This window comes from Osmerus eperlanus, chromosome 5 (assembly GCF_963692335.1).
Source record: "Osmerus eperlanus chromosome 5, fOsmEpe2.1, whole genome shotgun sequence".
Taxonomy (NCBI): domain Eukaryota; kingdom Metazoa; phylum Chordata; class Actinopteri; order Osmeriformes; family Osmeridae; genus Osmerus; species Osmerus eperlanus.
In genome coordinates this window covers 22,935,333-22,951,256 of record NC_085022.1, presented here as the reverse complement: position 1 = coordinate 22,951,256, position 15,924 = coordinate 22,935,333, and the positions used below count along the sequence as shown (strand labels likewise).

At 42.4% G+C, this 15,924-nt stretch overlaps 2 protein-coding genes and 1 long non-coding RNA gene across 6 annotated transcripts in view; 1 reads left to right on the top strand and 2 right to left on the bottom strand.

Moving 5' to 3' along the window:
• The window catches only part of peak1 (pseudopodium-enriched atypical kinase 1), a 59,171-nt gene extending 55,613 nt beyond the window's left edge, over positions 1 to 3,558 (bottom strand). Inside the window, exon 1 of the mRNA XM_062462760.1 lies at positions 3,395 to 3,558. The gene's annotated coding sequence lies outside the window, so the exon portion shown is untranslated. The remainder of the gene's footprint in view (positions 1 to 3,394) is intronic.
• A 1,987-nt stretch (positions 3,559 to 5,545) lies between these two features.
• On the top strand, positions 5,546 to 8,998 carry LOC134021683 (uncharacterized). The gene is made up of 3 exons (XR_009930541.1): positions 5,546 to 5,782; positions 6,385 to 6,436; positions 8,860 to 8,998. It is a non-coding gene; the product is annotated as an uncharacterized LOC134021683 (long non-coding RNA).
• Positions 7,978 to 15,520, bottom strand: hmg20a (high mobility group 20A). Of its 4 annotated transcripts, XM_062462757.1 has the most exons (9): positions 14,359 to 14,510; positions 12,613 to 12,689; positions 12,237 to 12,446; positions 11,687 to 11,819; positions 11,113 to 11,150; positions 9,884 to 9,959; positions 9,241 to 9,456; positions 8,902 to 9,034; positions 7,978 to 8,622 (listed from the first exon to the last, which is right to left on the bottom strand). In XM_062462757.1, exons 2-9 carry the CDS (start codon positions 12,676 to 12,678, stop codon positions 8,619 to 8,621), a joined length of 876 nt encoding a protein of 291 aa, XP_062318741.1. In that variant the 5' UTR covers positions 12,679 to 12,689; positions 14,359 to 14,510; the 3' UTR covers positions 7,978 to 8,618. The 4 variants fall into 4 exon arrangements, with proteins under 4 accessions (XP_062318741.1, XP_062318742.1, XP_062318740.1 ...); XM_062462758.1 differs by lacking the exons at positions 7,978 to 8,622; positions 14,359 to 14,510 and adding an exon at positions 15,386 to 15,520 and having other exon boundaries at positions 8,898 to 9,034; XM_062462756.1 differs by lacking the exon at positions 7,978 to 8,622 and having other exon boundaries at positions 8,898 to 9,034.
• Between the last annotated feature and the right edge of the window lie 404 nt (positions 15,521 to 15,924).

The window sequence follows — 15,924 nt, the reverse complement described above, 5'->3', positions numbered from 1 at the left end:
CACACACACACACGTATCACTATCTCATACCTACATTCAGTACCACACTTGCATACACACACATCTGGTTTTCCCTCTGTCTCTCACATACACACATTTAGTCATTTAGCAGACGCTCTTATCCAGAGCGACTTACAGTAAGTACAGGGACATTCCCCCGGGGTAAGTAGGGTGAAGTGCCTTGCCCAAGGACACAACGTCATTATGCACGGCCGGGAATTGAACCAGCGACCTTCTGACTACCAGCCCGATTCTCTAACCGCTCAGCCACCTGACTCCCATGCAAGACGGCCGGGGGGACAGTAATGAACTCCCCCTCACGCTCTCAAGACAAGCTCACCTGATCCCCTCTTATGCCCTCATTGTGCTGCAGTCATATAGCCTCGAGCACAGACATGATACACATGCACTATTCTGGAGACAAACCTGTTAAAAAAATATGTACCATAAAAACACCTATGATTTAATCACTTATGATTTTAGGCTGCAATTAAGATCTTAACCCTTGTGTCATCTTCGGGTCATTCTGACCCATCAGTCATTGTGACCCACCGTCGTATTGCGACAACTTTACCGCATACAAAAACAAAGTGAAGCATTTTCTTTTAACCGTTGGGCTGTCTCAGACCCCCCACATTGCGAAGGTTAAAAGAAAAAGTAAAATTGGGTAAACACAACGATGGTTCGTTATGAACCTTTGGGTCATGTGACCCGAAGGCAGCACAAGGGTTAAGTTATTATTATGGCACATTATTCACAGTGATCACGTATCATAACATTGGTGTAGCATTCAACTCAGCATGGAATTGGAGTGAGTCCTTATGCCCAAGACGCTGTAGAACAGCTTGGTACTCCATCAAAAACAACATATATTCCTGTGCAACGTGCAATAGACTGGCTTTCTTGTTAACACGTCACAGTGTGTACGTGTGTGTGTTGTCCAGACTGACTGGATGCAACTCCTTGGTCACACCTGTCCCCAAGCCCCCAGTCACAGAGTTCACAGTTCATGGTGTCACATGAAATGTCCCTCCCCCTGTCTGTTGGTGGGTCACCACATCAGGCTTCACTGGATCCTACCATTGGGCCTCTTTAACACCACCCTTATAGGACCGATAAACATGACTGATCTGTAGAACTGTATGGCTCTCTGACCCGTGTAGGAAAATCACCTCTTAGATGAGAAGCAACACGTCCTGTTAACTGTGCAACAGCATCAGCCTCACAGATAATAGGTGTCATTTAAATAGCACTTTCAGCATTTAAATCAATAGATAAACGTGGAGGATAGGGAATAGATATAACTCAGTGATAGAGCATTTGACTGCAGATCAAAGAGGTTGCAAGATCGCCCTCATTAGTTTCTTTGGATAAAAACATTTGCTAAATAAACAAATTATCATGAATGATAAGTCATTGAAATTGCGAATTCTCAATTCTGTCTTTTAGTGATGACAGATTCAAGTAGCAGTAATAGTACCAGGCTACTTGTGATCTGAACTGATCCTTTGCACAATAAACAGCACTATGGTTATTTCTACTTTAACTTTTACAATCCCATAGTACTACACTAAAACCAAACCAAACTATACTCACAAATAAGTAAAGTAACAAGTAAGTTTAGGTTGAACTTCAGTTTGTCACTCGTCATTCATGTATCAAAATACAAAAGAACTGCATCCTCATTCTGAACTTAATGATAACAGTTAGTCATTTAGCAGATGCTCTTATCCAGAGCGACTAACAGTAAGTACAGGGACATTCCCCCAAGGCAAGTAGGGTGAAGTGCCTTGCCCAAGGACACAACGTCAATTTGCCTTGCCAAACCTTCTACGCAACACTATGTACCTCTGCCATTGTGTATAACGTAAGGGTAGTGATCCACAGGCCTTCATTGCCTTTCTGAACAATAAAAGGAGGTAAACTACACCTGAGGAGGCATATTTCCGTTTTGGACTGTAACTGACAGGAGGTCCGAACATTGTCACAACTACATGCAGCAACCAACATATTGCTGTGATTAAAAGACAGCCGAGACCTATGTATGGAATTACGTTATCCATCTCAGGTACCATTGGCCACTTACCATTACTTACCTTTCACTTTTGATTCTAGAATTCACAGCCTTCAACTTTGACCCAACAAACTACAGCACAAACCTCTCAACATCACCCTAATAGCCACAACAACAGTCTAAAGACTAAACAAGCTGACAAAAATTCAAGTAGAAACACATACAGTCTAAAGGTAAAAACAACCACAATCCTGAACAGTGTTGACATTCGACTACTTGTGAATGGCACATGTCAAAACACGAACCAGGCTATCGCTCATGGTCCTAAATGTGATATGAAAAGCTGTTGTACAATAAACGTCCTACTTCTTTCTCCTGTGCTACAATAGGAGCTGCTTATAGTGAGAAGCAACTAGCCTACATGGCGGAATGCACCTTCTGTGCTGAGAAATGATCGACGGATTACCGACAATTACATGACAATTCTGTCACAGTATGCGACTGAATTTTAAATTAGAATTAAACACTTTACAAAATTCTGTTTTTTTACTTCCTTGATGCTCGGTGGGTGTAAACTTGAGGAACACCCCCACATGTCCAAATCTGTTTTCTCCCACACTCAACGAGGAAGCAAATTAAGGTAGCATGAGGTGTGTGTATTTTGAAAATACTAAATACATGTAGCCTAATCCATGATATCAAAACATTCACCCCAGCGTTTGTATTTTCTATAGGCGACATTTGGAGTATTTTGCTCTGTCTGATGGTGGCAAAAGTGCGGTATGTGACACTACAGTAATAATAGGCTACTCCTAGCCTATTGCCTAATCAGTGTTTATTTTATATCAGTGGTGTATTTCTTTGATTTAAATATTATTCAAGCGTTTTTTTTGAAGATCAACCAGACGAATATGAACCTAACTGATTGTCCCAAACGTATTGTAACCATAATGTCAACAAAATTGCAACTGAAGGCTACTCTTGCATTCGTTTGTCACACTCCGCTTTAAAACAAACAGCATCATGTATATTTAGTTACAAACGTTAAAGAAAGTCGGTTTAGTGTACCTCTTGAAATGTTTTCCCCACCTAGCATGCAGAGCTCAAATAGTGCCAACGTTACAAAGTCCTACGCATTAAAGCTGATAAAGTTGTGTCCCTCTATTTGGGCATTGTAACAACAGTGAGTCAATACGTATTTTCATATGGGTTTGTTTGATAGTGTTCGAATGGGTAGATAAACCATCCACGGCAAGTAATTCTTTATCGAAAATGTCAAGAGTAGGCATAGCCTAACAGCCCTACTCTTCATTTGGAACTTAGAGACGGAACAATCTAGGCGGGTTCTATTGCAAGCGATATTTAAGTTTTGCTACTTACTTTTAACTCCTACGGCTTCCTCCACTTTTCTTTATATATTCTTGACACGCATATTCCCCTTTATTTTATATTGTCTTTAACTTAAATAAGACAAACCCGTGGGTGTTTCAAATGACAATGCGTCTGAATCTGATCTCTCACTCCTCTGCGTGGCTGGCTGTGCAGCTGCAGTTTTCCCTACTTGACACGAGCGCGCATTCCGCGCACATACGGGGTAGAGGCGGGCTCGAGCCGACAGTATAAGAAATGCACGCGCACAAAACAGTGAATCCAGTTAATCCACAGCCATAGGAGAGAATAGAGATATTTTTCTGTGGCTCTGAGTAAATCTACTACGGGGATTCATTTACCGTAACTAAAAATATGATATGACCCTTTAATTCAAATATTGAAACAATCAATGACGAATATTCCCTATGAAAATCTACTAAAAACGGTGAGGCAGACAAGTTGCGTTTTACTATCATTTCAGTCCTACACGGCCTCTCTTAAAAAAAAAAAATTACTCATTATCACCTCATCAGTACATAGGGCTGATATGACTTTTAATCATGCGTTAATAAATCATTTATAATCTAAGGGTAAGACTATTGAGGAGGAATGTGTTGCGAAAATGTATTTTGTACGATGTGTTTTGGTGACAGTAATTTAAATACTTTTTGTACTCGTTCATTGGAGCTAAACACAAATTAATCTCAACAGCATATGGAGAACGAATTCCGGAACATTGGTATTGGGTAGAGGAGGTGAGAGTCGGGAGTTGACGGTGAGGTGTAGGAATGACTCGTGTTTTTACACATTCCTCGCATTCTTTCCGCCTTGCTCGATCCCCAGACCCAAAAGGTTTCAGCTTGGGGGAGCACAAGATGAAGGTTAAGCTTCAGTCATTTGTACCCTCCTTTACAAATATGTTTTGCTTAAAGATAAATAAATACGTAGGAATGTACACCTGTGTAATTCATGTCTTCCTCAGTCGTTGGAAAACCAACATGAAACCGATTTTAAAATATTCTGCATTTCAAAGTGAAAACTCCTACCAACATAAGTAAAAAAACTACTTCAAATTGCTCTTTTGAGCATTCTGTAGTAGAGCAACAACTGACTTGGAGAATTGCAGTTTCATGTTATTTATGCATATAGTCTAGTCAATCGATGATGATTTCTCATCAACAATGCAATCAAGCTCAATGCAAAAGTTGTGACTGTGTTTGTGTAAAGCTACTGAGTAAGCAGGAACCTGCCTGCTGCTGATGCAGGCTTCTAACGCTGATGAAAATCTAAATGTAACACATCTATCATAGTAGAAAGTGCATTTCATCACAAACACTGAAAATGCTTCAAAGCAGTGTCTTCCCCGAAGATTAGCAGGAGGGGTGATTCACAGTTGATGTGATGCTAAATCTGACTGGGTCAGCAGAGTAGGCTAGTTTGTCTAGCGGTAGAACGTGAGGGAAGAATAAATAATGAATAACGGTTCATTCCTTTTTCAAAAATTGTCAAAGCATTAATATTAATGTGTATTAAGAACAACACAAATATTTGTTACACATGCTGTATATTTAAAGGGGCATACTTTTGAGAAGTAGGCTAGTCAAAATCCTTCACTAGACTCGTTCATGTTGTGTTCTAATGAAGCTAGTTGCTATTTGCTAGCTCAGCATATGATGCTTCCCCTCTGACTCACTCATTCCTGCTATGGCTCAGGATCCATGACTCTCCTCGGGAAACCAGTATCTTTCCTGTCTGTCTTCCAAACCACTTATAATTCAGCCATTAAAAACCTAATCTTGCAGCAGCAACAGGAAGCAGGTTAAGGAAGCAAGCAAGCGGGGGAAATTTGGGGGCATTGGTGGGGAAGTTTGTCATTGTACTTGAGTGAGTAATTTGTGTGCCTATGTGTAGCCTACTTTTTTTCAGGAGGGGAATATTTTGGGCACAAAACAATACCAGGTTCTATAGCTAATTTAACCAATTATTGGGTGTGTTTGCCTCTGCACAACCTATATTATCTCATGTTTATTATTTTCCCACCCTAACTAGTAAATTTGCACTACATAGACAAATGTTCGTCTTGGTCCCGATTGCGTTGCTTTTATCTTCCGTTTAGGCATAATTGAAGAACCTGCGCGTGATTACCTTTAGTAAAACATCAGTTTTGTTAAGTAACTCGTTAGTTTCTGGGAGATAGCTAGCCAACACTGCAAAAAGACAGCTGCATAAACGCCACATGCACAGGCCATGGTGATAATTTCTTATGTAGCCAGCTATGTTTCCAGGCTGTGATATCAACACCCTGTATAATAATTTCGTACTGGTTAGCTATAGCAATATACTAAACAGCAGTAGCTCTAGTTAACTCAGCTGTCCAAGTTACTTACGGTCCGGGGGGTCAGGCCCATAGACATGTCTATGGTCAGGCCTAGCCTGGCTCTGTCCTCCTACGTACTTCCGCTCAATTTTGATTTAGCTTCTGTACTAGGTCTGGCCATGAGGTACGCAAGTCAGATGTCTCCGGTTAATTTTCTACCGGCCAATCAGCGAACAGAGGGAGTGGCTGAGAACGATGACGTTGATGTCGTGCGGTAGTTTGTGTTGTCTTTCCGTAATGGCGGCGGAGAAAGATGCGAGCGAAGCCATTCGGTCCGTTGTGGCAACGCTGCCGAATATCCATAAGCTAAAGCCGGAGCAAGAACAAGTTTTGCTGAGTTTTGTTGGTGGCCATGATGTTGTGGCCCTCCTCCCCACGGGGCTCGGGGACAGTTTGATTTTCCAGCTACTACAGCTAGCTCTGTTACAGTAGTGGTGAAGGAATTGGCTAAGGCGAACGCTAGCGATTGGTTATGGCAGATCAGAGTGGCTCTGGGCAGATCCAATAGTTTTAAACTTCAACAGAGTACCCGCCTACAAGAAAGTCAACGCTTGTCAATGGAGCGAGGCCAGACTCTTTGTACAAATGAAATGTACAAGAGTCTGGTTAGGACCAGGCTAAGTCAGGCCTGAAGCTAGGAGCAAAACAGAGCACAGCCGGCTTCTCCAGTCCAGGTGAGCAAAATGGTACATTATGCCTGCTACTAGGATGTGCTGTAGAGCAATTAATGCCATTCAATATCCAAACGATTGGAATGGATAACAGTAGGAGAGGTTTTCCCTACTCATACTAGCGCGGGTAGCCGGTCACATGACCCCCATGACGAGACTTCAGACAGTGAGTGACTAGTTACTGACAGGTAATTATCACTAAATGGCGTTTCTTGTATAGTTGCAGTGTATAGGTCTAATAGGCAGTGAATAATATACTGGTTGGAGAATGTCTATTGTGGTTTTATGTAGGCCATTACTGTAACATTGGGATTCCAGTTTTAAGTGTGGATAGCGGATTACGCAAGAGCAGTATTCTAAAAAGAACCAAAGAACTGGAAGCCTGACTGGACTTGACCTGGACTTGAGTTTATAAGAGGAACAAACTCCTAAGGAAACATTAGAAAAGGAGCACCTGGGATGGTGAGAGCTGGGTTGGTTCCAGGGCACGCACAGACCATTGTGGACAGGAAGTGAGCTGGCAAGGAGGAAATCAGCATCGGTAAACCAAAACAGGAAGTAGTCCAGTGGTCCATCAACATCTCAGACGACTCATTGACCATCAGAGTAGCCAAAACAACTATTGTAACAGGAGTAAAGTGTTTGATTTAAGAAGTGAAAGGATGGAATAAGAAATGATTTAATTGATTATTGAAGATTTAGCTTAGGTACCTCTTAAAATGTCATCAGTGAGAAGAAAGAAATTACCATCCAGAACTGACTTTTCAATACACTGCTAACCTATCATGTTTTACAAGTATATTTCTGCACAACATGGTTGCACGTTTGTGGACACAGTGCAGAGAAATGCAGTTCAACGCCATTCTCAAACATAATGCAAATCATGCTACACAATGAGCCATCGCCTGATCTCTTTTGACTCAGAGCTTTGTTAGTAATTGGGCAGTATAGCACTGTGACCTAGCACAAAGTCAAACAGTGATGGTATTAGAAAGGATTAGCAATGCAGTTCAATTTGATCAAGCAATGTGGTATCTTTAAACTAGCTTGTTCAAAGAACCTCTTTGCATGCTGTGCGATGTCACAAGATGATGACACCACCTGCTGATAATAGTCAGGGGGCATTCTCTTCAAGCTGCGTAAGGCTGTTATAGTTTGATGTTGCACAGTAGGGGGATCTCCTTTTCTGCCATACTTGCTATAGACAGTCATCAAAATTATTACAGAAAAATACCCTGTGGAATAATTTAGACCAGTCGCATGACAAATGGAATCTGAAGCAACAATATATACAAACACATTTTGGAAGTGGAGAAAATTACCCAAAAGGCTAAAGGTCATAAAAGCCAATTTTTCTGTAAATCTGAAATTATTCATGCATTTGTCAGATCGAAAATAGTACTTTTATATTTGTTTGAATTAAGTTATTAATCATTACTTCAAACTCTTCTAACACAGAAATAATCTATAGTATGTCATGCATAACTTGACAGTTTTATATATAAATCAATTATATTTTAAAAACATCAGCAAAGAAGAGAGGTGCACTGTACTTTAGTGTGTGTGTCAACATACTGAATGTTGATCAACATTTTTATTAATTGAAGACAACAGTTGTTTTACTCACAACTTTAACAAAACATTTATGGACTGGCACAACATTTTTTAAATTAGGTTCAATAATTTTAACCCAATTACAATCAGGTTAATAAGGTTATTGTTTGAAATGAGGTTGAATTAGGTTAATTGAGGAATACACAAGTGCCTTAATGACATACAACTACACAAGACATGTAAAGATGACTAAAGAATACAACAAAAATCTTGGCTTAAAATAAATAAATTCAGACTTCAACACACCAGCATACTACTGTGTGCTGGAATGGATGACATTATCGTGTCATATATTTGGATGGAACAAATATAGGATTCCATAGTCATACAAAACCATCAACTACAGCTATATAAAAGATTGTAGACAGATAAAAAAATTGTTGTAAAAAAAGACAATAAATAGTCAACACTTAACCACGTTCATAAAAGGCTTAAAAAAAAGCGAACAAGTGACAGTTTCCTCTTGGACCAGAAGTGTCAGTGATGGAATAATGCTTGTGTTCTCAGTTGGCATTACGCATGGCCTCCACACAGATCAACAATCCCACGAATCCAAATATGTCTTAGATTTTTACCTAGACGAGAAAATCATCACATGGATTTTAAGATGTATTCCTTTTTATTATTAAGATTAGTACGTTTCCTTGGCCTCTGGTATTCTCTACCTTTTTTTTTGTTACGAGTTGATTCGGAGTAGGCCAGTTTAACCAAGCCTTAATTGTTTGAACACCTTTTTGTTTCCAACCCAAAGCAATATAGTGCAAAAAAGCATTGGGAACATTGACTAACAACCGGTGATGCAATGACCACAGCAGGTTTGACACAAACAGCCTCTGAGGCCTCAGAAACATTACCTGTCCAGACGGTTAACCACGTCCCTGACCGTGCTGATGAGGTGGTCGTGCTCCTGGGGGTGAGCGAGGATGAGGCTGTGGAGCCGCTTCATGTAGGAGTCAATGGTGTCCAGGGTGGGGGTCTCCCCACTGCCTGCAGGCGAAAACACAGCATCAGCACAACGGTGACCTGAAGGGGTAACCTTTTTTCTGTTCTTTGTTTTTAATCATACCACAGTGCTATTGGTGAGTAACCTATACATTGTAGTTTTTAAAGTGTAATATCACAATTTTGAAAGTGATGTTTGTATATGCAGCAGTGTGGGTAGGTGTCTGTTGACGTGTTAGTGTGCATCTCACCAGGCAGAGCCACTGAGGAGAAACTGGAGGTCAACGCCTGGCGCAAGGTCTCCAGGTGCTGTTGTAGGAGGCCGTTGCGGCCCCTCTCCTGCATCACGTCGCCCTCCAGACGCTCCACGGCGCCACGCATGCTCTCCACATGCTTCTGCAAGGCGGCGTTGCGCTCCTCGTACTCCATGTTAGTCTTGCGGAGCTGGCGCATCTCCGCCTCGCGCGCTGCAGGCCAACAGAAACACTACAGTCAGAAGCTGCAGGCCAACAGAAACACTACAGTCAGAAGCTGCAGGCCAACAGAAACACTACAGTCAGACTCACACGCTGCAGGCCAACAGAAACACTACAGTCAGAAGCTGCAGGCCAACAGAAACACTACAGTCCGACTCACGCGCTGCAGGCCAACAGAAACACTACAGTCAGACGGACACTTGCTTACAGACAGAGATGGGAGGAAGCAGCGCTTGCTGAGGCTATCAATGATTCACAAGAGCAAGGCGCACTCAGCTAAACTTTGAAGTATACTATTTTAGGATGAAGTAGAGGTGCTAACTAAAGTACTATGGGGTTGATTTAACTGTTACAGTACAGCAAAACTAAGATGGTTGAAACTGAATGCAATAAACTACCATGAAAGACTGTTTGGTACCTTTGCTGTGGTTGAGAAACTCCTCAGTGAAGATGGGAATGTCAAACACAGACCGCTCTTTCCCATCTGTGTCCTTCTGGTCAGGTTCAAAGTAAGAAACAGAATGGACAAAGAGAGGAAAAGACAGTGTAAAATCAGATCAAACCCAGTGGAACGTGCTGTAACCAGTATAACACTGCTGTGACAGGGCCCATCATCAGCTCTTACAGAAAGGCATGGGGCACTGGGACATGAACGGACATTTTTACTCAAGCTTAGAGTGTGTGTGTGATGTGGACTAATGACAACCAAGAGAGGGGTCATTAATCTTGGATGTGGGAGGTAGCAGGCAGGGGTTGATACCCTGGCCAGAGCTAAAAATGATGCCATCCTTACCTCAAAGCAGGTAAGATGATCATCTACTACAATGATTAACCTGATGCTACAACAAAGGGCGGTTTGCACGCAGAATAGAAAGTTGCAATAGGCCGCTCTAGTACTAAAGATTAAAGCGTGCAATGTAATCCACCCCTTAGTGACCCGTTTCAATTGACAGTGAGTTGGATGTTAGAGTCGCTTGGTACTGTGCTCCAGGGGGTAGTATGTGGTCCTAATGCTACCCCCTACACAGCAACAGGATTCAAGGATCGCTTAATACGGCTAAGTCACCTTGACTTTCACCCTCCCTGCTTGAAAATTCAGGGAGATTTACACTAGAACCCTATAATCACATCGCTTTACTTCATCAAAAATGAATTAAACACTTACCAGAAGCGATGGGTTTGGATGCCTAATATAAAGAGGGAGCCAAAGCAGCTTAATCTAGCTTTAGTGCCGCTTGACTTCACGTCCAGCAACCAATGATGGCCAAGCCTTTAGTTGAGCTCTTATGTGATAAAAAAGACTGTCATTGGGTTCATCATTTACGATCGTAAAAGCATGCCAAAGTTTAAACTGGATGACATTGGGATGTATTAGGCATACTCTTTCTATGGAGGAAACATGCTTGGTAAGTGTACTGGCTTCATACTGAGACAGAAGTCCCGTTACATATTTTTAAATTAGTGAGTTTAACACTCAGTCGAAAATTGAGTACAAAAGGTATTTTTTAAATGAAACACATTCACTGTCTGTGCCACTAGAAGTATCTGCCATAAATACTAATGCAACAACAAACTGGAAGTTGGTTGCAAGCTCATTGATAAATGTGTGTGGTTCAGGACAACCTGGGCACGGAAGGGTTAACTGACCTCGTGAAGAGACTCACTGGCTACCTGGTGACCACCATCTGTAAGGAAAGAACAGAATAAGACAGGACAGGAGATGATTCATGCTTCCTCCACCCAGCATGCGTCTTGCTACATCTTGAACCTATAAAGGAGGAGTTATCAGGGAGGAAAGTCTTAAGGAAATATCAATGACAGCCAGTGGTAGGCTATATCTATCCAATAAATGTGTCATTTCTCTCTAACCTGTTAGTGCACATCACTAACAGGTTAGTGATGTGCACCTCCAGTTTACAGTCAAAGGTGTTCTAGCTCCTCCGAATTATTGATGCTTTCAGTCAAACGTCTTCAAAAGGCCAAACAGCAGCTAAAGCTGTGTATCATACTACACATGGGGGATGGGCACAGCTCAGCTGTAGAGCATTTGACTGTAGCTCAAGAGTTAACAGGTTCAAATCCCCCTATGCATGTCGCTGAGACCACATATAGTGGATTGCAGAGTAAAATAGCCCAAACCCAACTGATCAGTCCTGAGGGTTTTCTTACTCTGGTATACAGCAATGAAAACCTTCCTTTCCAAGTTTTGAGTGGTGTTTACCTCCACGATGCCTCTTGCCCTTCTGTTTCTCCTGGACCTTCCTGGTGAAGTGCTTGTAGGCCTCTGTCTTCTGGTATTTCTCCAGCTCCCGCATATAGCGTTCCTTATCCCTCTCTGCCTCGTCTAAGTAATGCTGTACCACAGGAGAAACGGGCAGTGAGACGGGCGGGCGGTGAGACAGACGGGCAGTGAGACAGACGGGCGGTGAGACAGACAGGCGGTGAGACAGACGGGCGGTGAGACAGACGGGCGGTGAAACAGACGGCGGTGAGACAGACAGGTGGTGAGACAGACGGGCGGTGAGACAGACGGGCGGTGAAACAGACGGGCGGTGAGACAGACGGGCGGTGAGACAGACGGGCGGTGAAACAGACGGGCGGTGAGACAGACGGGCGGTGAGACAGATGGGTGGTGAGACAGACAGGTGGTGAGACAGACGGGCAGTGAGACAGACGGGCAGTGAGACAGACGGGTGGTGAGACAGACCAGCAGTGAGACAGATGGGTGGTGTGGCCCTTGGATTACAAAACCCCAGTGGGGCTGGACTCACCTGCTTGTCCTCGGGGGGCAGTTTGCTCCACTCGTTGCCCAGCATCCGGGTGATCTCTGGGAAGGGAACATCGGGCCTGTCTGCCCTCAGCTGTTCCCTGCGGTCATTCATGAAGCGAACATAGCCGGTCAGGGGAGCCTTGGGGGCGTTGCTGTCCTTCACAGGCTTCTTCCTCTTCCTTCCCTTAGTCCAGCTGCCTCGTCTGGACTTCTGACATCCGATCAGAACAGTGAGTACAGGTCAGAACTATTTTTAAATGCTGACAGATCATTGAGGTGCACTTCTATTCTGATTACCCAGTACAGTGGACTCTTTCCTTGCAAAGGAGAGCCTCTTCTTCATCATCTTCAAGGAGAAGCTCGAGGTGTCATCTTACCTCATCTCCATTTCTCTGGCTGCTGTTGTCAGTGTTCCCTCCAGGTGAGCCTGTCTGCTCCTCCATGTCTCCTCAGACTATGACAACAAAACAGGAACATGCTTAGGTGGCGGCAATACAAATATCAGAACATTTTGGCTTCACTTTATCAATGGCATAGGGTCAATGTTGCTAGGCCTAAAGGAAATGACATGTAGCCACATAGACTGTTCAACAGAGAAACCATTCAGAGAGGGTCTGGGGTGAGGAATTGCACAAATACCGGTGGGGATGCTTCGGAAGGAAATGGTGCACAGACTGTCTCATTGATTACTCCTCAACACACCAAACTGTTTGTTTTCTCTCCTGCACCAACCCTTTTTTTGGCCCAATAAATGTCTTGGCTAGAAAATGTTTCCGCTCATAGAAAAGTCTCACAGCAATCAGTTTCGGAGGCTTGGGAATTGTCAAGATATTGTCAGATAAGACCAAGCCAGGTTGAACAAACACTAGGCCCTTGATGTAATTAATTGGGTGAGGTGGTTAAAATTAACCAAATGCTCAATGGACAAAATAGAATAGCTATGGCCTTGGAAAGCTTATCGGAACAGGCATTCAGTTTAAATATTTTTATGGAAGCCTAATAAAAACTGTGACCCATTTTTGTCAACAGTATGCCAATTTAGGCAAATAATCTAAATAGTAGTCTAGTATACAATTAATCAATGACGAGGCCCAATGACTACAGACGATAAATGGCATTGTACATTCTTATCAAATAATATGTACATTAAACTATTTGCCTATTTCATAGTAGCACACATAAGTAGCACACACAGTTCGTAGCAAAGACCACCCAAAAAGCAGATCGCATGCAGAGTTTTTGTAGTGTTATATCGCTCTCTGCTGGACCACGCGTGCTCCACATAGGACCTGTCTTGCACCAATGTGGTTTCACCACCACCGACCAGTCAACCGCCTTTCTACAGGGTTCACTGAGAAGTGGGTTAACAATAGCTATTTCTGAGATAGACATCTTTCAGACTTTCGGAAATTGCTTTTTTAGAGCCGGTCTACAAAGACAGACATAATGGTTCATTTACCGTTCCTTCTCGATAGTATAGCATATCAATATTATTGATATACAAATATATATTATATGTAAACTTTCCGCAAAGGAAAATTGTGAGCTTGGATGTTGTGGAAATACATATTCCATGAGTTTGCTAAAAGTAAGAATGTAATTTCAATAATTCAATATTGTAATTTCACCGTGTGTATGCATAGCGCAACATGTTTGATGTAACTAGACCTACTCTGCTCCATCCATTGTTCTTTCTGTGCCAGTTCACATAGCTACATAGCTGTACTTAATGTTCTCAATTCAACAGTAAACATTTTCATAAAACATCAGGGTGTGGCTAATCTTGACTAGACAGCTGGCAAACTACTGCTGTCAAATCCAGTTAGCTAGCGTTAGCTCTACATAATTCCTTTGTAACTATCTACCTAAATCATGTGGCTATAAATTGCATTCAAGCGCAGTCTACATTTAACAGTCTCTAAGACGCAACGTGTAGCCTAAGTAAATAATGAATACAGTACTGCAATGCTAACCTAGTCTCTGGCTCTGTGCAGCTAGCTAGCTTTCAAGCTATAGGATTCAGCTAACTTGCATGAAACCTAAAACGTGGGACTGATATGGAAATGGAATCCAATTCGTATACACTGTCTATTAAAAGCATACAAATACGCAAACACACTAACCTGTGATGTAATCCTTTATGAACAAATCTAGAAAACGATTGCTAGCTGATGATTTCCCTAATCAAAACAAAAGCTGCAGTAGTTTCCGCTACACATTACCATCATCGCGTCACTACCGGTCACCAATGTTGCGTCAAATGTGTCACCAGGTGGCGACATTCCCTTTCTCTATGACCAACACAGGGAATAGTAATACATCTCAATGCTGTAATTATGATAACAAATGTTTCTATTGCATGGGGAGCATGACATATTGGGTGAGTGATACCAAATACTGCACCCACTGACACAAGGCCCCAGATAGGCACGGGTTCCAGACACATGGCTAGATCTGAAAGCTCGAAATAAAACAATGCTAGCCATTTTAAGAAGATAAAAACAAAAAGTTCTGAAACCTCCTTGCCACATTGACAGTAAACGTCCAGACCTACACAGTAGGAGGACGAGCAGCAGCGTCCAGTGAGCTGTAGCAACAGTGGCATTTGGCCCGGGTGTGCACATTCCAGATGTGAACCATCATGGCATCCATTGGGGGCCATCTAAGCAAATAACCTACTTTTATTCTGGAGGTAGGGAGATGTGCACAGAATTTCAACCCAGGTACCCAGGATTTTGCAAGATCACAGCCAATCACGTCAAAAGTATGTTGCACATATTGCAAAAGGTACTAACAATAAACCCTTGAACGTGGCAGAGAGGGCAAAAGTACACACATCCTTCACTCAACTTCTGGTAGAAGTTGAGTGAAGGATGTACTGACTACACTGTTTCACTCAAGTTAAAGTAAAGAAGTGTGGGCTCTGACATACAGGCTAAGTAAAAAGTAGCCATTACTATGTAAGGTAATGTATGAAGAAAAAAACACAGTGAGAGGAGAGAGAGAACATGCCACCAAATACAGAATAAAACTAAAGTAACAAGTCTGGCTTGAAAATGTAAGAAGTAGGAAAGTACAGATATTTGTGTGAAAAATGTAAGGAGTGAAAGTAAAAAGTAGTCAGAAAAATTCATAGTAAAGTAATGATACCAGAAAACTCTACTGAAGTACTTCCCATCTCTGGAAAGTGGCATAACGATCCAAAGCTTCTTGTCCACAAGGCTTAACGTGTTTTGTTTGCGTAAAGCAACTTAAAAGGGTTTAGGAGGCTGGTGGATGGTGAGCCTTGCTCAAAGTGACATCTTACAATGTTGTGGATAAGGAAGCGTACTGTTTGAGAGAGTAGACATTCGCTAGAATGACTTACTGGACTTGAGACTTCTATTCTGCGGTTCTGCAGTTTTCAAGGCCACACCCTCTGAAAAAGTTGTCCATTTGAACACATGGTGGCACTGTTATAAGAGGGAGTCAGGTGGCTGAGCGGTTAGGGAATCGAGCTAGTAATCAGAAAGTCGCCGGTTCGATTCCCGGCCGTGTCAAATGACGTTGTGTCCTTGGGCAAGGCACTTCACCCTACTTGCCTCGGGGGAATGTCCCTGTACTTACTGTAAGTCGCTCTGGATAAGAGCGTCTGCTAAATGACTAAATGTAATGTAAATGTATAATGGGACAAATGCTAACCCTTGAGA